Source organism: Ammodytes marinus, assembly GCF_949987685.1.
Source record: "Ammodytes marinus genome assembly, chromosome: 11".
Lineage (NCBI taxonomy): Eukaryota > Metazoa > Chordata > Actinopteri > Uranoscopiformes > Ammodytidae > Ammodytes > Ammodytes marinus.
Window position 1 is genome coordinate 19,373,343 of NC_137215.1, and position 23,613 is coordinate 19,396,955.

Here is a 23,613-nt window from a genome sequence, read left to right on the forward strand (position 1 = left end):
CGCTCTGCAGTTATGTCCATATACCTTTTAATCTGAGCTGCTGCCATGTTCTAATGCTGTTTTTCTGTTTGAGTTAGCTGCTTTACGTTAGTATCATGGCTCAGGCAGGATGAAGATGGGCCCTCCACTCAGTGTGTGCTGCTGCTGCTGCTGCTGCTGCTGCTGCTGCTGCTGCTGCTGGGGCTTATGGGTCCGAACCTCTCTGCGGACACGTCCTCGACAATGCTGAGCACATCGCGAGTCACCTGCCCCGCATACCAACACCTGGCAGTGGAGGAACACTTGCTGTGAACAGAGGGGACACATTGGTTTTGAGAGAAGAACAGCATCATGGTGTAAAAGCACTGCTATCTATGAGTACAGCCCTCAGAGTAATAGTGCTTTATGGACATTACCCGGCCCACACACACACTTCTGGCCATCTGGCTCCCAGCATGCTTCTTTTTTACTCACTCGGTTGTCCTTGCCGATGAACTTGAAGACAGGGACCTGGTAGTGCGTAGAGAGCTGGTCCTTTGATGAATACTGTGTCACTGTTTCATCAGAGATACACCTGAATAGGGAAGCCAAAGAGGGAAAATATACTGTCATAAATGTGGTTGCTATGTTGTATCACAGTACTCAGCGAACCAGATATATTTCTAACAAGCCACTTCATCAAGGTTAGCTGCCCCGAGGCCCTGAAACCACTGTTGTATATTTTAATAGGAAATTGCAAAAATAGATTACAGCCTTGCTCTGTTAGGTGTCCATGGAGCGGCAAGAGAAAATCTCTCTCTGGGTTCAGGGGAGGAAACGGTTCTCCAAAAAGTGAGTGTTCGATTTTTCTAAATTTTTCCACATTAATGAGGCCAGCGGCATTTTTTCAATTGACATTTACTTGAGATTTGATGTCCTCTAACTGACAAGCAGCTGATGCCAAGGTTTTTGTGGAAACACTGCATTAGAATGACTGGTAATGTTGCATGACCAAAAGCCTTCTGGTACAAATGAGACAACATTAAGAAAAGATTTTCATTGTGTGAGTGAGCCACACACTTTAAAGGGGCAGTTCCAAATTACAACACAAACGCCTTACTTCTAGTAGTACCTATCCATCGGAGTACCATTTTTGTTTTTGTTTGCTCAAACTTTGCAGTACGTTTATGACTACATACCACTAAAAGGTATGTTAGAATATGATAATGTTTAATGACTGGTAATTAGTTTGTATATGTTTTACTGGGGTGACATATTTATTGGTGAGGTGTCATTGCTATATCACTCTTTAGTTTCTATAAATGACCATTTTTTCTATTTTGTATGCCATACTGTGTGACATCCTCTATTTATGAACACACCTGTTCTAGGAACTACAAAACACATCACTCCCTGTTTATCAAAGGATTTTGTTTCTCTTGGAAGACCCACCTGACACCTGTAAAAATTATCATGGACTGGGTACAGTTTGTCCTTATTGCAGTATTACAAGTTACCAACGCAGAATCTGCTAAATTAAAAATGTAATGTAATCCCGTTTCAGTGTGCTTGTGTATCTACAGATGTGACTTTAAAACAGATGAAAATACCGCACTATATTCACCCGTCTTTGATGAGGTAATACTTGAGCGCCTGGTCAGCTTTGGGCCCTGGTGTGGCGAAGCAGCTCTCCACCAGTGCAGAGAGGCCCTCCACTCTCTCCTTGGGCTCGACCCCAAAGAACAGGGAGTCGTGCAGGCGGAGCTGGGGCGGGGTGCGGTATGGCTCCGAGAACTCCGAGTTCTTGAAGAGCTCCAGAGAGAAGGGGAAGACTCCCTCGCTGTGGCCTGCCAGCTCCAGGGCTGAGCTGCGCAGGCTGGCCTGGTATCCGTCGGACACGTGGTACTCCCTGGGGAACTCGCAAGTGACTGGGAGCACCAATTTGCTGGTGCGGACTATCAAGTCTCTGCTGCTGCCTGGGCTGCTCCGAGGAAGGCCTGTCACCAAATTGGTCCCCACAATCTTGTCCCGTGTAACCTGGGGGGGTCAACGTTCAGGTAACACTACTTTTATAGCTTTTACATGTCTTTTTTTTAAATAATCAAACATTTCTCCTAGCTGTAATTGCAGAAACTAAACTGTGAACACTTTCACTCTAAAACTATTAACCCAATGCCTCGGACTGACCTGCACCACTGTGCCGCAGGTCTTGAGGCTGAAGCTGAGGATGATGTGTGTGCCGTTGGAGACACCGCGACAGGACGAGTTGGAGAGGGAGAGCTCCAGTCCTCCCACTAGGTCTTTAGGGACTGACACTATAATGGAGCTGGGATCACACTGGACTGGCACTGCAGGGAAGGGAGGCACAGTCATGTCATTAGATGATAACACAAATAATCAGTTTGTTGGCTCAGTACATCAAAAAAGTAGATGCGAAATACTGTGGCAGAAAGGTACTTTTTGAATTGTTCTCATTTCATCCTCATATATTTTTTAACATAAAATACTAGATATTGTCTTTATTTGTTCATTTTGTACCTGTAGCCTGATACTTACCAAACTAATGCCAGTGGGGAAATGTAACCAAGTAGATTTACTTGATTATTTCCATGCAATTAAACATTATACTTCTACTGCACCACATGTCGGAGGCAAATTCTCAATCTATTATTTGTCTGGCAGCTTTGGTTATACATTGCATTACAGATAGCAAATTTTCATACCCTTCCTGTCCAGCTACAACCATGTATCTCCAATTTTTTTATTATTTTTTATTCAAAAGCTATTGATGAACATAAGAAAATAATTAAGCTTAATAAATTTAAAACCTCCCTGGAAACAGGAAAATACATATCCACAAAGCTTTTCTTAGCCCTTCAGAATCCTATAGACCATGATTCTTTGTTGTAGATTAAAGTACCCAACAGTTAAATATAGTAGCTAAAGTTATCTCAATTTCAATCATCAACAGCAGTCAAACGCAACACATGCATAATGCATCAGTAATAGTAATGCAGAAACATCAAATATGATAGTAAAAATGACAGAGCCCATTTTATTGAATAATAAGTTCTACTAAGACATTAAAGAAATTGGGGATTTTGGAAAATTATGACAATATTCAATTCATTTGAAAGACTTTATGATTGATCAATTATTGAGAAAAAAATCAACATGAATGAATTGATAATAAAATAAATCAATGTTTGAAACCCTAAATTTGAATATATTATGGAGTTATTTATTATATTCTCATATACAGTACATAATGAGCTATTATCAATTAATCAGCAGGATATATACTCAAGATGATCATTAGTTTCAGTCTTTCGCTATCAAAAAAAGGTGGTGAGTGAAATATGTCTGAAAGTATCATCTCGTTCCTTAATAAAAAAGACTGTAGAAAAGTTTTGGCTAGTCATGTTTCTGGTGTGTGATGAAGGATGCTTCCTGACAAATGAATTTACCGCTGAACTGAAATGTGAAAAAATGTCTGTTATGGCCTGAAGAAACGCACTTTGTTCGAAAACCTATTCCTCCTGGAACATATTTTCAGATTACAGCAGGCGTTGATCTCTGTGTCAGCTTGCCTTGCAGTCCGATTGATTATCTGACTTCAAAATCTATTTTTTTCTTACACACTCACAAATATACAGACACATACACACACAAATACACACCCTGGCATGTGCGTTTATCCTCTCCCAGCTCCAGCCCTCTGGGACAGTGGCACTGATAGGAGTCCAGCGGCGAGGAGCATCCGTGGCTGCAGCCTCCATTGTTAACATGACAGCCTGCTATCTCTGAAGAGAGAAAAGAAAATCTGAAGCCGAGTGCCTGGTTCGCTGGTTTAGAGGACCCTATTGTGCAAAATGCACTTTTATAAATGTTTTTTCATCATTAATATGGGTCCCCAGTGTGACTAAAGACTCCCAAAGTATGAGAACTAGCACCTCTCTGAAAACGTATTTTCTGAAACCCCAGTCACATTTCTCTCCCCATATGATGTCTTAAGGGAGAAGCCACGCCCCCTCATGACCAACCTTACTTAGCAATACCTTCACCTGTGATACCCCTGAATCTAACTATCAGTGAGATTCAAACAGGCAGTTAGATTCAGGGCCAATCAGAGCAGACTGGGCTTTTTGGAAGGCGGGGCTTAAAGAGACAGGCTCTAAAATGGAGCATTTCAGACAGAGGCTGAAAAAGAGAAGATTCAGCAATGGCAATGTGAGAGATATAAAGCGGTTTTTTTAACACTACACCATGAAAACAGTTCATAGTAGAAACCCAAATTACAATTTTAAACCTGAAAATAATATAACAATATGTGACCTTTAAATATACAACATTGACTGGTGTGTCAAATGAGTATCAGAGCATTGATGTACCTCTGCAGCTGTGTCCATCCTGGTTCAGGACACGGCCAGGTCCACACTCACAGCGCCTGGAGCCTTTGGTGTTCACACACACCTCTGTGCAGCCGCCGTTGCCCGTCTCACATTCATTCATATCTGAGTATATAGAACACACAACACACATGGGTCAAATATTATCAGGTGAGTCTTTTTTAATCAACTGGAGTACTGGATGCGTGGAGTTTATCACCTCACAGGCAAGGCAATTCACTTGGGGTTCAGGGTAAAAGGATGATAAATCAACTTTAAAAGACTTCAGAGCCTCGTTTATAACTCCTGAGAGGACTGGTAAAGGAATAATGAAGGGTGAAAAGCGGGAGTACGAGAGGGTGAGGAAAGAGAGAGAGAGCGAAGATGGAGAAATGAAGAAGTCATTCCTGAGGCGTGGAAAGGCAGATTTCGTCGATGGGTGAATAATGAAATAACGACAAGGTTTCAGGATGGCAAGGTTCCAACTGCACGCCTGTCACCCATCATTAGGGATGTACCATCAGGGGTTCCACATACACACACACACACTTACACACAAACATACACCGCCACCTTGAGTGGAGTCAGCAAATAAATGATCAAAGGTAGTCTTTTAAATGTCCTGCCTCTATTACTGCTGCCTTGGTGAGGTTTATAATTCCTAATGTATGATCTTTCTTATCATTTAGAATATGTACAACTATAGTCTGATGGATTGGAATTATAGTATTCAAATCCTTTGAAAAATATATTCTTTACCTGTATATAAAGTCAAACTATTGTTTAGCAAGGATTAAACATTCAACACGCAAGGAAATATAAGTATAAGCCTCTCAACATGAATGAATGTGAAGCAAGTCATCTATCTTGGAAGACACAAAAATATATAGTCCCCTCCATAAGAACAGTGAGGCCAATTCCTTTATTTTTGCTGTAGACTGGAAACATTTGGGTTTGACACCAAAAGATGAATATGAAACAATAATAGCTCAACATTTCAGCTTTAATTTCCAGGTATTTATATCTGGATCTGATACACAACTTAGAAGATAGCATTATTGAAATGGAACGCCACATTTTTAGGCAAGCAAAAGTATTGGAACAGATAGATTTTAAATAAATTAAAGTGAATAAAACGTAATATTCTGATGCATATCCTTTGCTTGCAATAACCACATCAAGCCTGTGACCCATTGACATCACCAAACTTTTGCATTCTTCTTTTATGATACTTTTCCAGGCTTTTACCGCAGCCTCATTCAGTTGCTGTTTGTGTAAGGGGGTAACTCTCTTAAGTCTCCTCTTTGGCAGGTAAAATGCATGCTCTATAGGGTTTAAGTCTGGAGATTGACTTGGCCAGTCTAAAACCTTCCACTTTGTGCCCGTGATTAACTCCTTTGTTGTGTTTTGGGTCATTATCTTGCTGCATGATGGAGGATCTTCCAATCAGTTTGGTTGCATCTTTCCTTAAATTGGCAGACAAAATGTTTCTGTAGACTTAGAGTTAATTTTGCTGTTGCCATCATGTGTCACATCATCAATGAAGAATAATGAGCCCGTCCCAGAAGAAGCCATGTAAGCCCAAGCTATGACATTGCCTCCACCGTGTTTCACAGATGAGCTTGTATGTTTGGGATCATGAGCAGATCCCTTTTTTCTCTAAACTTTAGCCTTTCCATCACTTTGGTAAAGGTTCATCTTGACAACAACACAGTAACACATGATGGCGGTAGCAAAATTAACTCAGAAGTCTACAGAAACATTCTGTCTGACAATTTAAAGAAAGATGCAACCAAACTGATTGGAAGATCCTTCATCATGCAGCAAGATAATGATCCAAAAAAACTGCAAAAACAACAAAGTAGTTCATCAGGGGCAAGAAATGTTAAGTTTTAGACTGGCCAAGTCAATCTCCAGACTTAAACCCTATAGAGCATGCATTTTACCTGCCAAAGAGGAGACCGAAGGGTGTAACCCCCCAAAACAAACAGCAACTGAATGAGGCTGCGGTGAAAGCCTGGAAAAGCATCACAAAAGAAGAATGCAAAAGTTTGGTGATGTCAATGGGTCACAGGCTTGATGCAGTTATTGCAAGCAAAGGATTTGTGACAAAATATTACATTTTAGTCACTTTAATTTATTTAAAGTCTATCTGTTCCAATACATTTGCTTGCCTAAAAATGTGGCGTTCCTTTTCAAATAATGCTATCTTCTAAGTTGTGTATCAGATCCAGATGTAAATACCTGGAAATGAAAGCTGAAATGTTGAGCTATTGTCTCATATTCATCTTTTGGTGTCAAACCCAAATGTTTCCAGTCTACAGCAAAAATAAAGGAATTGGCCTCACTGTTCCGATACTTATGGAGGGGACTGTACTATTATTTAAAATGTTTGATTAACTGAAATTCCTATGATGAAAGAAACAAACCATTTGATCCTATGGGCTTTTGTTGCCGTCCCCATATTGTGAACATCACATTAAGTCAAGCAAACATGGATATTTGAATAAGAATAGCATAAAAAATTTCTCTATGGAAATATAATGCATTTGCATGAATGGGTAAACATATTGCAGATGCGGCCTGATTGATTTCTTGTGTTGTTGTGTTTTTCAGAAGCCATTTCCAGCTTATCTGTATTCTCTTGTTACTCATTGTCTGTTGCACAGCTTATCGGCCCCCCTTTCTTCCTCCCTCTCCATCTCTCTCACCCAGGCATGTTTGTCTGTCTGGTCCAAGGACAGTTCCAGGTGCACAGCGACAGTCAGACTCGGGGCATCTGGGACCTGTGCAGTCCATCTCATCACAGATATCATAGAAATCTGTGCAGCACACACACACACACACACAAACAAAAGCATACGGACACAACAATTAGACAGGAAAAAATAAAAAAAGTAACTGTGATAAGAAGTAAAAAATATAAGTATTTTACATAATCAGACATGCTCACTCACGGCCACAGTAAACATGAAAGCAGACTGAGGGTCTGGGCAGGCGATAGACAAAGTATCCTCCGGTACAGGCCTTCACGTCTACACTTGCGTTCCACTGGCAGCAGTTGTCATTGAAGCTGGCGCATACCTGCAGAGTGACAATGCCTTCGTGGGGTTCAGGGTGGCTGCCGTTGAGCCACATGGGTGCGTGGGTGCCACAGTGATTCTCGGAGATGCAGAAGGTGGGCATAGCATCCCCGGCCATGCCAGTGAAGCGATACCACTCCCCGGACACGTGGCTGTCACATCGGGGTATGCCAAGTGTCTGGTTGACATGGTACTCTGTGTTCCTCCAGGGCTCATTCAGGCTGATGTAGGCAGAGCATGGGTCCAGCGCTGAGGCATGTGCGTGGGGATGGCAAAGAGGTTATGGGTTATGTGTGTGATGTAAATGTGTGTGTATAAGAAGGATAGGAATACGTTTAGGATGGAAAATGTATAGAGTCTAGACACTTGACTTTTCCTGTCCCTTTGTTCAAGACTGCACAAAACATGTGATTGTATCTATCTATAAAGCAAGAAAGTCTGTCTGTGTGTCTGTCTGTGACTCGCATATCTCTCTCACTGTTAGTCAGATCGGCCTGAGCTTCCGGATATTGCTTGCGCACGGCACAAAGGTGTGCATCCTTGATTGATTATGAATTTTTGCCTCAAATATGTAGAAGTTATCATATTTATATCATGCTGGCGGCGAATACATGCGCACACTGAAGGCCACAGTAACGACGGGCATGAAGCGGCATGAAGTAGGGGAGAACGGGGTAAGTAGGCACACTTTTTACTCTAGTGAGAATTGCTCATCACCTAAACATCTTTCAATAGTCATTCCTACATTAAATTGAAGCTTAAGGTGTTGGCTTGAAATGTGTACCCCTCACTTTTTTCTATCTTATTGTAATAAAGAAGAAATTAATCATCAAAGACACCCTTACACATTGTGACAACCAACCCCATCAAGGGGTCGGTTGTCAAACACTATGGGGTTGTTTGTCACAATGTTATCTTAATGGGAATAATCTTAAAAAGAAGGCCAGAAAGTAGAACTAAATTTGAAAGTTTAATTGCATTGTCAAGTTGACAAATAGGCCTACATAACTTACTGTAGCCTTGGCAGCTGGTCTAGTTTGGGATGCACTGGGTTGTTTTGATTTTGTTGCCCTTTTTTCTTTTGCATGCTAGCTGCCTTTTCCTGCTCTATTCTTCCCTTCTCTGGGTTGTCAGTGAGGATACAGCTTGACGATTTCTTTCGTTATTGGGTTCCTTTTCTGGCTGCAGCCTTGAGATAACATGTGACAACCAACCCCCCAAAAAATGTGACGACCAACCCCAACTTGAATTTCTTGCTAGCATCAAGGCCAACAACCATCTGACAACTAATTAGCTTGCTAACCACAATCTAAACTATAGTTTACCCTTCACACTTTGAATGGGTAACAAGTGTTTTGTTATACACCCATTGTGTAAAAGCCTAGAAGAAAAATACTGAGGAGCTAAATATTTTAAATTTGACATGAAAAACACAAACAGTCGTCTCACCTCAAATTCAGCAGTCTAACTCCAAGGAAGACTATGTAGGTGACCTCTGATCCCAATTCTGGATATTTACATACCAAAATTTCACAGACAGCGCCTTCTGTGCCCATGTGACAAATGACCCCGTTCTCCCCTAGTCTCCGGCTAAACCCCGCCTCCCTCTGATTTGATTGGCTGCTGCGACCAAAGTTTGAAAAGAGTGACGAGAGGGACACACACAGCAGACCTGCTTCATACGGGCACTGCACTAGTTGGTTTAATTGAGGCTTCAAATGGGGTTTGGTGTTTTGAGCCTCCAACTGGGCTTTCAAGGCAGCGCTGCCTTGTAGGCTCTGTAGTAAAACCAGAGGCACTAATGGTATAGAGTGGTCTCTAAATTTTTTCCAGAGCTGTATTTCTTCAGTAGACAGTAGTTCCCATGAAAACAGAAATCTCATAAACCACAACTATCTCCATAGCTTCGTATGTAGCCTACCACTATGGTAAAGTGACCACTTGGGTAAGCTGTACTCTTTAGTTTAGAAAAGGTTCTCCTTTCATCGACAAGCACTATATATTTTACCCCACCCCATGTACTTTTCATACTGGCCTCTTGAATATGTAACCACGAAGCAACACTGTTGACCGTCAAGATAAACTGGTGCACAGAGTCAATTGTAATTTAACTAAAAGCCATACACAAATAACCCTTTTATCCAACGAGCTCTTTCAGTGGTGGCTATTTCCACTGCAGCCAGCTTTGCAGAACCAGGAGAACAACTGAAAGAGCAGAGTAAACAAAGTGCAGCAAAACAATCAATAGACCTCCCCCCCCCCCACCGACCACCCCCCCCCCTCACAGCCTCTCAACATTGTAATTAAGAGCTAGATATAAAACAAGATGATGGGAGTAGGCAAAGTGGGTGAGAGGAAGTGTTAATCCCTGAGAATCACCAGGGATGAAGAAACAGCAGGGGACTGAACAGTCCGGCTGTAAAGCATCTTCAGTGACAGGGCCAGAGACTGGGAACATGACAGCTGACAGCCAGCATAACACTTTACTGAAGCACTACCCTCCACAATAAGACTCCCGGCTTTCCATTTAGTTGGATTGCTCTAAATAAAATATCCACGTTTACTCTTTCCTGAAATAAGTGCTCCCCGTCTGACATCTAATGTATAAGTCAGGGTTGACCAGAGGTAGCCCAATAACGGGCTCCAGAGAGCTCTGAAAAAAATATTTGTGTGAGATGGGAGACATCATTTTCTCCCAACTTCCAGAGAATCCGACTGAACAACTGTCACTCGAATTGCACAGAAAGGGCAGGGGATATGTGTGGTGTATAATAAGGAGCATTACATCTTTCAGATGGGGTTGAAAACTTCATATGGCTATAAAGGGAATGTGGAGCCACATCTTACCTGAGTCAGACTCACATATGTGTTTAACCTTATTGTTTGATTGTTTGCTAAAAGCTACAGTGTTGTAAGACATCAAAAAAATATGAAAGTATATGTGAAATATTCTCTAACATGGAAATATGGGTTAGAGAATTGGACGAACATATCATTGGTTTTTGTCTTTTCATTGGGATTTGTTGACATTAACAAAATATAGAATAATGTTAGCCATGATGTTCAGCCACTGAATAACAAAAAGAGGTCAGACTCAAGGTCATTGCTTCACAATAATTAAAATTTAAATCTAAATATAGCCTTTTAAAGCTATATAATAACTGCTTGTTTTAGGTGAAAGCAGAAGAACTCACCTACACCTGCAACCGCAAGAACTTGCTGCAGCAGACTGGTGATCACCCAAAAAATCATTTTTTTCAGCGATTTCTCAGAGTTCGATCAAAAATAGTCCAAGCTCAGGCATGTGTGTGTATAGTGTTTATAGCTTTTCTGGTTCATCCTTTGGGAGAAGCCTGTCTTTAATAGGCGTTTCTTATCTGCATGTGTCATATTGTCATGTCTGTGTCCCCTTGACCCCATCAACTTTCAGCTCCCCAAGTCCAGTGACAGGACCATCCTCCCATTGTTTCAGGCTGTACAGTCTTCACACTCTCCTCTCTCCATCGCCTCACACACACAACCTTAAACTAGCCCAAACAGCATGTGAAAAAGTGGGATTGTGGCCTATGATACTTTTGCACGTCTTAAATGTTTCTTTCCCAATTCAAAGGTTGTGGTAAACGGAGCAATGAAAGAATCTGCAGCAACGTTAAACCGGTCTGACTAATCTGCTTAGTCTGTTGCTGAAGCGGCGACAGCCAGGTTTGCACAATAAGGATTTACCATCGCCGAGGACACCCTGCGCCAGTAGAGCGGATATGTTCTCATCTAGCCCATTACTTGGCCACAAGTACAGGCCAGAAAACGTCTAAAGCTTGACCCTTTTCCATTTAGTAACTGGCAGAACTAACCCAACGCTTGCAGTTTTTGTTTCTGATATGTAATTAAATCTATGGGGGACATTAATCCACAATGCTGTTAGAAGAAATGAGGGGGAACTTGCCATTCTTCTTTCACCATTACTCCTAGAAATAAGACACTGTTAGCCCTCCTGGCTGCAAGTCTCAATGGCATGGGGCAGATTCAATCAGCACTTATTATACTGCTGCATGGCCACACTGTTAATAGACAAGACATACAGTTTGAATGGAAATTTCCATCTAAGTTTCAAGTTAATTAAGTTTTCAGAGTTTTAATTTTTGAGTAAACTTTCTCATTATATTTACAATGTTTTGTTTGTTTTTAGGGTGATAATTGTGTTTTTTATGGGGGTTTTCACTGCTGTAAAATGTTTTGAAGCAGTGCAAAATCTGGTACAAATTATTTTCTTTTTTGTGTGGCATATGGAAGGCAATGTTGATCTGTCAGTCCATCACTTTGATTCCAGACTGAAATATCTCAAACTGGACGGATTGTGAACAACTTTCCCATTGAAATAAATGGTAGAGGTAGAAGTAGAATCATTTAACCCCTTGACTGGGTTTCCCCACACTTTTAAATGCATGTGTATGGATGAATTGTGTGTAAATGGAGTCTGTGTGCTGAGAATGCCCAAAGCAATAATTTTGCTCAAAGGAAGATTATAGGCTAATCTAAAGATTCATCTTCTCCTCTAGCATCTCCATGAAGTTCACCGGTTTGGCCTTTAGTAAAATGTCTCAACAGCACATTATGAATGGAGTGCCATTGAATTTGGGACAGACGGTCATGCTGCCATCTGGACTAATTATTACTTTGGGATCCCTTACATTTTCATCTAGTAGGCCACCATCTTTAGATCAAAATGGCAATTCCTCCATTACTTTGATTTCAAACCAACACCTGCAAAACAAGCAGTCAGCCTCATCTGTAGGCTATTTTGTGTGTAGCGTAAATTAGCAAATGTTAATGTGCTATCATCCTTAAATAAGATGGTGAATATTATAAAGATTATACCAGCTAAACAGCATAAAAGCATTGTCTGTTTAAAACCTTTAGTATGCTGATGTGAGCATTAGCTAAAAGCACTGCTGTGCCTATTTACACAGAGCCACTAGCAGCATAGCATAATCAGTGTACTTGAGAAAAATGTATTCTTCTCTGTTCTATTAAAAAAAAGTTAAACCAACCTTTTAAAAAACGATTTACTTAAAGGGAAAGAACATAGCCTTTTATATTTCCAATGTCCTTTTACAAACTTTTAGATTGCAGTGCAGTTCAGATGACCATTGTCCCCCTGTGTTGCTTCATGCACAGATTGTATACAAGTGGTTTATCTCCACAGGTCTATCTCATAGGATGTCCTGTACAGGAAGAGCTGGAGGCCAAGGCCAGTCAGAGGAGATGGTCAAGACCTTGAAAAAGCTGCTTCAAACATGGTAAACATCTGTAATATGTCCATTAATCACAGAGTTTTGCACATCCAAAGAGAACAACAACAACAACAAAAAACTTGACTGGAACACCTGCTCCAAAAACTGGATAAGGATTTTATTGATAATTGTATTACATATCTCTTTTATACATTATTTCATAAATGGTACAGGATTTTACATTTTATTTTTTTTGCCAACATTACAGCATCATATGCCAACAGAAGAATAAAAAGAAAAGAAAAAAAACTCAATAAGAGGTCAGAATGAAGAACGAGAACATTTCAATCCTATATATCCTGCTTCACTCTTTAGGCATTTGAAACAGAACGTAAAAGCACACAATGTATTCAAAACATAACACACATTCAAAAAACATAAAATAATAATGTGATTTGGGAGGTAAAAAGGCGGAGGGTGAATGACGGGTGGATAGGGACAAGAATGGGAGGCGATCCCCCGATTTAGCAAACAGAATGCGCCTGACACTTTTGCTTTGGACTCATCATATCAAGCCCGTTAGTAACTGAGGTCAAGAGGTCTCCTCCTTTTAGAGGTGCACCGAGGCTGGAGGGTGTATTTCCACTAAGTGGGGAGTATAAGTGCACGCTGAAGGGAGGGGGTTTATGGGAGTAAATAAGGTGAAGATGGTAGTGGGGTTTGATGGAGGTTTTGAGCATTTGGTTGGCTGGGATTTAAGTCAGATTTGGCAGGGCAGGGATTCTAAAAGACGCAGCCCTGTCCACTGCCCCTTTAGAACTAGGAATCTCTACAAACAACGTTCTCTTAAATTATCTTTGCAGTTCAATTTATTTTTTTTCTTTGATAAATCATATATATTTTTTATTTTCACATAATTTCTCATGTAAACATACATTCATGCAACACCCTCTTTATAATAAAGTTTCCCTATATTTGATATATTTGGTTTAAAAAAAAGAAAAGAAAAAGAAACGAGAAAAAAAACAAGGCAATAAACGGTGGATGGCGTGATAAAAAATGAGGAGGTGATGATGGAGAAGAGAAGTGTTGTGTGGAAACAGCAGTGGGGAGGATTGGACGGAGGCCTCAACTCTTTCACATCCCACATGCATCTACAAGAAAACACCGCTGTGACTTTGTGTGTGTGTGTGTCATGGTGTGTGTGTATAAGTTTAAAGCTAAGGAGTGCTATCAAGTGGGATGTTGGTGGAATTGATTCGTATCGCTATCGACAAGGCAGTGATCAGGGCCAAAGGTTTCATGGATATGGTTATCTGAACTTTGTCCCCAGTGCACTTACACTCGTCAAGATGCGCCTTGAAAAAAAACACACGTTCACTCTCACACACACACACACACACACACAGACGGCAAGACTAGTTTCCACTTCTAAGCTTTTAAATGGAACCCTCGGTAACACTTTACAATAAGGTACACAAAATTGTAGTACCTACTACATAGATATGTGTTACCTACTACATAGGTTTTTTTTGTGTTACCTACAACATAGGGTTTTTTTTTGTGCTACCAAACACAGGGTTTTTTTTGGGTGTGTTACCTACTACATAAGTTTTTTTTTGGCTACCAAACACAGGGTTTTTTTTGTGTTACCTACTACATAGGGTTTTTTTGTGTGCTACCTAACACATGGGTTTTTGTGTTACGTACTACATAAGTTGTGGTAGGTAACACAACAAAAAAAAACCCTATGTGTTAGGTAGCACAAAAAAAACCTATGTGTTAGGTAGCATACAAAAAAAACTTATGTAGTAGGTAACACACCATAAAAAAACCCTATGTGTTAGGTAGCACAAAAAAAACCCTATGTAGTAGGTAACACAAAAAAAAACCTATGTAGTAGGTAACACATATCTGTGTAGTAGGTACTACAATTTTGTGTACCTTATTGTAAAGTGTTACCGAACCCTCCTTCATAGTAAGGCATCATTCCAAGTAGAAGATTAACATTGCTGTTTAACCAAATTGCTACATTGTCTGCACCGTTATCATCAATCATCCAAAAGGCACCATTTTCCCCCCCGGAGAAAAAAACAAACACACACACACACACACACACACACACACATTAACAGCTATTAAACCAAATCCTGCCTGGAGAACTACACAGCAAAGTTCTGATTGACTTCCTAAAATCATGCATTTTTAATAGAAAATCTTCAAACACAAGGTTCCCGTATTAGAGTAGGATTCAGCCATCTGTCCACACGAGACACAGCACAAGCAGGAGATGATCTTGAACTATGCGCGGCAGGATGTTGTGGTTGTGTTCTGCGGAGGTGTTCAACAGCAGTTCAGAGTGAAAAAAAAATTGTCGATGAGACCTCTTATCTTATGAAACGTTATTGGGACCAGAGACAGAGGTCCACCAATCCTCCCCCTGAACAGAAAAACCAAGTGAGGCTGACAAAGGTTTTATTCATTGGACAACACAAACATATGGCTTCTATAACCTTTGATTCAAAGGGGGGGAGGGGGCGGGATGAGACTTCAGCTAGATGTGGCAAAGAAAAAGTGTCCAATTACTGTTAAGTACAAAATTGCGATAATGCTCCTACACATTCACAAATTTTCTACTGAGGGCATACCACAGCATGCAGTCTACCCTGCCTTGCCATCAAGGGAACAGGGGGATGGGGGGGGGCAGTGGGAGGAGAAAACTTTTTTTTTTAAAGATGTAGATGTGTTTGTTATTTTGTCTGCAAGCTTCATAAAGGAGGATTACACATTAATATTTGAAAAAAGGTCTGAAATTGAAATGCACATCACATGCTGCTAAGCTAAAAGACCAGTTCATTAGAATTCTTGAAAATGGTAATGGTATACCTCCAAGACCAATGCTTTTAATTGGAAAAGTGGGGAATTACATTGGGGAATCGCAGGCAATTTACTCGATTTCGGCTGCTGCTGTCTACTGCAGCGTCACTACTTTCAAAGCTTATCAGTCCATCAGATCAGATATTAAACTCTGTCGGTGGGTTTGTCTGAGACATTGGGAAATCTTTGTATTCATGAGATGATTGTAGAGGTCAAGCATGGTATTCTCTCCACATCGATATTCTGTGTTGCTCAAAAACAGTCGATTTCAATCAAAGCTTTTTTCAGCCTGATTTGGCTTCAACACTGTTCCAGCCCTTTGGGGACCATGCACTGGAGAGCCGCACATCCAAGCCCCACATAGCTACAGTGGGATATATTGGTATGAAAAGATATGAAGCAGATGGTTCAAGGTAGTAAACGCATACAGCGTAATGCTTTCTGTGTGTGTGTGTGTGTGTGTGTGTGTGTGTGTGTGTGTGTGTGTGTGTGTGTGTGTGTGTGTGTGTGTGTGTGTGTGTGTGTGTGTGTGTGTGTGTGTGTGTGTGTGTGTTTGACAAAGTGGGCGACTACTAACGAGGGTCTTTCTTTTCAGGACATCTTCGGAGGATGTAAATGCGTTTCTGGTGAAATGACGTTTTGCAAGAGAGTTCCTCCCCCCACTGAAAAGAACTAGCCTCTGGTCATCTGTTTATTTGATTGTATACATATATATCTATATATTTATATATTCTTTTCATAACAAATATACTATGGCTTTCAAAATAAAAAGTGCCAAAATATTTTTTTGTTTTTTTTTTGGAATAAAAGAACACACAGTGATGTTGTTGTTGTTGTCGGTAGTAGTACTCTCATACTTGCGCAGACAGACCGGGCCGCTAAAGGACGTCAACAGGAAGAGGAAAAGGAGGCTGTGGTCATGCCTGTGTCCTGCAAGTGGGGAAGGGACAGCTGTCCGTCACCTGGAGAAAGGCGTTGGGAGGGAGAGGCAGCAGAGTTCAGCCAAAGGAAGAGGGCCCCCCTTACCCCCCCGATGGAGCGACTACAGTTGGGACTTCCTTGTAAACTTTAACATGTGGGATAGTCTGCCCCAACCGAGAGTACTGCAGGTGTGTGCGCATGCTGACAGTTTGACTGCTAGAGGAAGGAGAACTGCAGAGTGACGACCTCGCAGAGTGTCCCATGTGTGCCCTGAAAAGTCCCCCCCCCCCTTCCAACACACACACACACACTCAGCAATGACTGCCCCCACTGCTTGTCCTTTTGCTCTGGAGTTTCCAAAGAATTGAGAATTCTTTTTTGCCTCCCCCTCCCCCATAGAGTACACTGCAGGCTGTCCTTTTGGAGACTTGAAGCATAATATCCATAGTACCAGTCCATCATCATTATCATTGTCCTTTATTTTTTTTATATCATCCTCTCCGTCGTTCGGCTGTGAGAGATTTTCAGTTAGCGGTGTTCTCACCATCCATGCTTCTTTGTCTTTAGAGCGTTTTGTTTTACTTTGCGATTCCAACTTGAGTTGTCAGTCAGGAAAGGAAAAGAGAAAAAAAAAGAGAAAAAAAGAATTCCCACATTCAATAAAGGGTTGGGATTATTGGATGTGGGAGGGATGGGGGATGGGCGGGGGAGCTAGTCGGGCAGGGAGAGGGTTTGTTGGATGGCAGGAGGGAAGAGGGACAGGAAGAGAAGAGAAGGGGGTTTTGCAGGCGCTGAATGAGAGAGGGAGTTCACTCTTCCCATCAATTTTTACTGTCGGTGGGCTGCTGGATCGGGAGCTGGAGCTGCAGCGGGTCCCGAAGACGCTTCAGATCCAATTCCACCTGGAGAGAGAGTGGTGGATGACAAGAGTCAGAGAGAGAGAGAGAGAGAGAGAGAGAGAGAGAGAGAGAGAGAGAGTGGTGGATGAGAAGAGTCAGAGAGAGAGAGAGAGAGTGGTGGATGAGAAGAGTCAGAGAGAGAGAGAGAGAGAGAGAGAGAGAGGCACATTGGAGTGAAAAAAGTAGGAGAAGAAAGTGAGCGGGGAATGAAACTCAGTCTAATACTGGGTCTAGATGTTACAGATCCAAGTATTACACTGTATAAAATGCAAACACTATTTGTGACTAATTTTTACATGACAAAAAACACCCGGGGTTTCAGAAAGTGACTGTACCTCAGCGATATCATCCTTCAGCTGGTTGTACTTGACGACGTCGAAGCGTGTCCTCTTCACCCCCTTGTGGAAGAACAGCAGATACTGTCTATCTCTAGCGTCGGGGTAAAGATACTCCTGCAGGTTATAGAGAGAGAGACACAGATTTGGCATGTAGTGAGAGAGAAGCCCCGTTTATCAGATGTGTTCTGCTTTCTAGTAGTGCCTGGGCTACATTCATCCAATAGTGAGAAATACAATATCAAATGGACTCCACGTCCTTGGGAGTTTTAAAAATAGTGGTAATTCATCAACACAAGATTCAGTGTCACTAGATCAGCATTTTAGATATTGTAGCTAAACGTATTATAATGTGGTGCAGGGTGTTGCAAAGAGCACATAATCATTAGATGTAATGACTGTAATGCTTTGTTCTCTGGTTGCTTAAAGGAGTTTCTGCATAATGTCCAAAAGAATCAATGATGCTTCACATTAGTTTAGTTTGTGTGCACACGCACGCACGCATGCACAGACACACACACACACACAAAAGCGTCTTACCTGGCGTGTAAGCAAATAGTAGGAGTACATGGCCATGGCGGTGCCGTAAGTGATAAAGTAGGTGACGGGCTCCATGATATCCCAGGAGTACTCCCACCAGGTGAGCCTAGCCAGGATGCCAAACTGGGTGGCCATGTACGCCATGCCGCCCCACATCACCCAGGTGGTACGTCGCTCCGCCTTCCTTCTCAAGTCATCCATCACCTAACACAGAAGGAGAGAAGAAGCCAGTTAGGATAGAACATAGGAAACACGTGTCTATTGAAAACTCTGAAGAAGGTTGGCAGCATTCTTCATCTTCCGATTTAGAAAAATATAATGTGGTGAAGCTATAGTGCGTAACTTCTGTTGCCCTCATGAGGATGTCTGAACAATAAAAATAACTACCAGCGCATATACAGTACATGATCGCGCATGGATTTTATACCTTCGGCTGCACATCGAGGATTTATCATAGCAGTAGAATCAACAACCGAAACATTTTGTGGACTCTTCTTGAGCTTTGAGTTTATGAACACTGCCATACCGAGAAATACAGAGAGAGTTTTGTGGGGCTGATAGGCTCATATAGCTTTAAGATAAAGAGGGAATTACTTTAAGGATGATAAACAGGCCTTTGAAATTCAGTAGAAAAGTATGCAAAAGCATGCTAATTATCTAGTGGCAAGGTCAGGACAGTTTTGCTATTCAAGCTAAAAGGTCTACTCTAGAGAAAACCTCCTGCAGTGGTTTGAGAGCAGCATAGAACTTGCATAAGCGATTACAACAAACAAAAAAAACGACATAATAAGAAAACGTGTCAAGGAAAAAGGTGGACCTTCTCCAGGGGGCGGATTTGAGAGTTGAGTTCCTCCAGCCGTCCAATCAGCTCGCGCTCCTTGCCCAGCTGGTGCTCCTCAATGCGCAGGGTGGTGTACAGCTGCTGCACCAGGAACTTGACGTCGTTCAGCCTTTCTCCATCTTCGTGGGGCAACAGCTCTGAAGCACACAAACACACGCACAAAGTCAAAAGACGGGCCTTTAATCTTCCTCTTAAAAATCGGTAGTGATTATTAATATCTTCTCACCACGCCATTATTTATTGTATAGTCATAGCTATTATCATTATTATTGCCATATAAATATATGTGTACTGATGTATACAGTATGTATATGTATGTGTATGTATGTATGTAGGCCTATGAGTATGCATCTATTATTATTATTATTATTATTATTATTTAATTTTTATATATAAATAAATAAAGTAATTTTCCTTTGTGTATATAAGAATGTTTATAACTTTTTCTTATCCTTTATTTTTAATTATCTTCTTTATTTGTTAATATTTTCTTCTTTTTCTCTCTATTTTCTTTAAATTGTTTGGACAAAAACAAATAATAATTGTAGGATGCTGTTAATGTGAAAAATAACTGTCAGGTGAATTGTTGCTCCTACAATACAACGCATATCAAATTGAGAGTGATGCCAACGGCGGGGAAATGAAGGCGAACGGGTACAAGCTCTGCCAGGTCCTCACCTCTCCTCGGTGGCCGCACCAGGTGTGTGGTGTCGTTGATGACCAGATTAAAATCACCCAGCAGCAGGATGTCTATGCCTGTGGAGGACGCAACCCTCGCTCCATCTGCAGAGAGAGAGAGAGAGAGAGAGAGAGAGAGAGAGAGAGAGAGAGAGAGAGAGAGAGAGAGAGAGAGAGAGAGAGAGAGAGAGAGAGAGAGAGAGAGAGAGAGAGAGAGGAACAGTGTGAGTGAGATGGAGCGCTGATGGGCGGCCACTCAAAACACACTTGAAATCTCTTACTCATACCAAAGATACTTAGATACTCAGGCATGTTGCTGTACGGCGATCACGAGAGGTTAAAAGCCGATGCACTCACACACACTTAAAGAGATTTAAAGGAGCAGTTGTCCCAGTATAATGGACTCTGTGAGACGAGTGAGGGCTTAAAAATAACTTGCATGCAGTGGGCGATTACATTCAGTTGCTCCGGGAACACTCAACATCGTCAAAAAAATACGAGAACACTAGAAAGTGTGGAGTAGTGAAAATGTATGACCTGGCTGTGGTAAATGGATACAGCTGTGGTTGTGTGTGTGTAGTGTAGTAGAGTATTATTCTTTTGGGTTTTTGTAAACGTACCCGTAGAGTAGATGGCTACTCGGTCGATGCCTCTGTCCTCCGCCTGGAGCTGTTGCAGGAAAACGCCCACACAGTCGCTGAGAGGCTTGAGGGTGAACTGACAGCGCTCTCGCCTGGAAGGCAAACTGACTGAGATCACCGGCAGCCCATTCTGATACACCACCGTCACCTCTGTGAAGGGGGGTAGGGGGGTCACAGACAAGAAAAAAAATTCAAACGTCACATAAGCAGAAAATGTAAATAAAATAAAGAAATTACACCAGGGGGTCTAACTGAGCATTCATGTTCTCTGCCTCGTGTCTGAAGGGACAGAGAATCTAATAAGGAGGCCTTAAGGATGAGCACATTGTTTAGTTCAGTGTTGTCAAGTGATACTTGGAATCTTCAGGATTACTAGCTTTCCAACACACACACACACACAGAATAGTGAATAGCTTACTCATGCAGGCTGTTTGGGACTTTAATGCTTCGAACTTGAACATGTCTTCCGGATAGCATAACTTTATGCCAGTTGAAATACACACAGTATCTTCCGTTATCTACAATGAGGCAGGTTGAAACAGCGGCAAATTCAAGGGGTTATTTGAAAATATTATATTTAATCTGACCTTATCATTTTGACAGCACAATATGCCTTCTACCTTGACCTGTAATCAACACATGGCATGAACTACACACTCACTGCTTGATTGCCAATAGATTAGAAAAAGAAAAAAAAGCCCTGATGATCGATACAGTGCAATATTGCTAACCTCTCCCTCACAGTACTGTTATGTTTGTTCGTTAATACCAACTATTGACGACTTATTCCCGCACAAAGGCTGGAAAAACCTTTAAATGATGCTTGTGTGGCTGGGCTGTCGATCAAAGAAACCTCAAGGTACAGAATACAATTTATTTTATTCCTTGACGGGTTCTGGCTTTTCATAGAGTGTGTGCAAAAGTTCATGGTGCTTGGGTGTGTTTCAGTGATCAGTGTATGCCCTTATCTGCAGTACTGTTTGTACTTGTTTGTAAAACTTCCTTAATAATTAGCATTCTTGACCTGGTCGGCTGTTCTGTTCAGCGGCATTTTGTTTTTTCTAGCACACACTAATAATGGTCTATAACCCAGCTCCATTGGTGCGTAACCAAACTCTGGTTATAATGAGCCCGCAAAGCGTGTACAATTATCACGCTGAGTGGCCCCTTACGGCAGTGCCATGATATCAACACAGAGGGTTCACAAACCCATAGCAGAGGCCATCCAGGCTGTGTTTGCTGCACCCACCAACCTCTGCCTCCTGCTAGTACGAACCACTGCAGTGAATCAGCAGATATCTGTTTTGGGCTCGCACCAAGAAGAAGTGAAGGAATCACCTGCTGGCAAAAGGCTGCAGCCGGCTGGGGCTCGAGAGAGAGAAAGAGTGGGCCGTGTTCAAAGACGCACAGGTGCAGACATTTGATTTTTACGCCCACTCTTTCATTATTTTTTGTAAATTCCAAAACCAATTGCTGCACCTGCCCCCTCTGTCCTCCGCCATCCGCTCATCATGTCGCTCAAAGTGTGGGGATCACTCTGCTACAGCCATTAATGGACACTTTGAAAATCAAATCAGCATGTTCTGCGATGCCGCCGTCGCCTCTCCCGCCTCTCGCACAGACGAGCAGATGCTACCCCGAGACAGAGTCCATACTAATGATTGCTGGCTGGCTGTTAACTCCAAATGAGCTGCTGATGTCTGATCAATGCAACATTCCTCTAAATGCAGAACTGATTTAGAGGAATGTTGCATTCTACACTGATTGCCTCAGTGTAGAAGCAGAGGTTTCGGGGTTAATCTTTTTAAAAAGGGAAACGCCTGATACATTATACTTGTCTGGAACCTGAATAAAACTAAATGAACTGAGAGTAGGACTTACCCTCTGGAGCAGCGGAGGTACACAACAGTCTTTGGCCGTGCCATGAGGGGGCGCCCCTCCAAACCTGCAGACAGAAGAGAAGAGAAAGGGCAACAACTTGGTTATTCCACTGGTGCACCACTGTCTCACGTTTCCTTTCTTTTAAATAACAGTAGGGGCTGAAAGTCAGTGTGTGACACTCAGCAACACTGACACTGATCAAGTCTATATGCCATTCACTTCTCTAATGGTTTCATGTGCAAGACTGAATGACTATTATGTTAGAAAATGGCTTCTCCTGTTCTGGTCTCTAGAAATGTTCCAACATGCAGACTGGAGCCACTCCCAAGAAGAATAGATTAACAGCTCTAACGGCAGCTTCCCCAGTCTTGGATTGTTGTAAAATTAGATGACGCATAAACACACACAGACATGGACAAACACACACAGCCCCTAACATCAAAATACACCAGTATCCTGGCACAAACAACAACACTGGGAGGGGAAATACTACAGTGGGAGACACAGAAAGAAGTCAGCCAAATAGCTGCCGGAATAGAAACAAGGTTGTTCAGTAGGAATTCTCCACTTGTGTCACAGACTGGAGCGAGCGAGCGAGTGAGTGAGTGAGTCAGGGAGGGAGGCAGAGATGGAGGGAGGGGAGGAAGACGATCAGAAGAAGCTGAGCTTGGGGAAAGCCCTCATTTTCTCCCTCGCTGTAACCGGTTAGCACGAAGAAGTGGGAGTTTCCTTATGTGCTGCATTTGCTTCGAATTACAGAGCTTGTCAGGTTTTTTTCTTCTTCTGCCGGGCTGAGATCGAGCCTTTTAAGGCCTGAGACGGAGCTGTCACTTCTCCTCACACGTACACATAGCGAAGGAGGGTGACGATGACATTGGGAATCATGCAAGAAAGAGCTCCAGCGGGTGATCTTATCTGAATCCACTTTTAATAAGGCACCCTCGCACAAACAAATTATGTTTCTAATGCACCACAAAGAAAAGGCTCTGTGTCTCTGCTGACTGGTTTAATAACTGGTGCCTGTGGTCTTGCGATTTGTGGCACCATAGTGCTATGTATTAATGTCTTGCCTGGAGAGGCATATACAGTACGCATATTCATAAAACCATCATTTTCTAGAGACGCAGGACATCTTTCACGCTGTCGAGGCATTCAAGCAGGCTTGACTGCATTGCAATAAGCAGCCACCAGGCCTCAGTCGGCACTGAGGCCTGGTGCACTCAACTCAAGTCGCATGCAAATGTAATATCAGATTTACGATACGTACACAATGACAACTCCGCATCGAGCCGAACACCACGACACAGCAGCAGTGATTCAAAGCTCTCACAGCGTCTCCT

At 42.0% G+C, this 23,613-nt stretch overlaps 2 protein-coding genes across 4 annotated transcripts in view; both read right to left on the reverse strand.

Annotated features, from left to right (window-relative positions):
• Positions 1–23,613, reverse strand: part of mcu (mitochondrial calcium uniporter) — a 69,523-nt gene that overhangs the window by 626 nt on the left and 45,284 nt on the right. For 2 of the 3 annotated variants that reach the window (XM_080037400.1, XM_080037399.1), the window contains exons 3-9: positions 22,274–22,337; positions 20,372–20,542; positions 19,752–19,856; positions 19,050–19,210; positions 18,233–18,436; positions 17,693–17,809; positions 12,818–17,360 (exon numbers count right to left, since the gene is read on the reverse strand). In XM_080037400.1, the coding sequence (XP_079893526.1) occupies positions 17,280–17,360; positions 17,693–17,809; positions 18,233–18,436; positions 19,050–19,210; positions 19,752–19,856; positions 20,372–20,542; positions 22,274–22,337 (903 nt within the window). In that variant the 3' untranslated portion in view covers positions 12,818–17,279. Of the gene's footprint in view, positions 1–12,817; positions 17,361–17,692; positions 17,810–18,232; positions 18,437–19,049; positions 19,211–19,751; positions 19,857–20,371; positions 20,543–22,273; positions 22,338–23,613 lie in introns of those variants that run through there. The other variant, XR_013845114.1, reaches the window with a different exon arrangement.
• oit3 (oncoprotein induced transcript 3) lies at positions 94–10,681 on the reverse strand (the record flags this gene model as incomplete). Its single annotated transcript, XM_080037242.1, has 9 exons — positions 94–285; positions 454–553; positions 1,583–1,995; positions 2,146–2,306; positions 3,639–3,761; positions 4,350–4,472; positions 7,058–7,168; positions 7,304–7,678; positions 10,624–10,681. 9 exons carry the CDS (start codon positions 10,679–10,681, stop codon positions 94–96), a joined length of 1,656 nt encoding a protein of 551 aa, XP_079893368.1.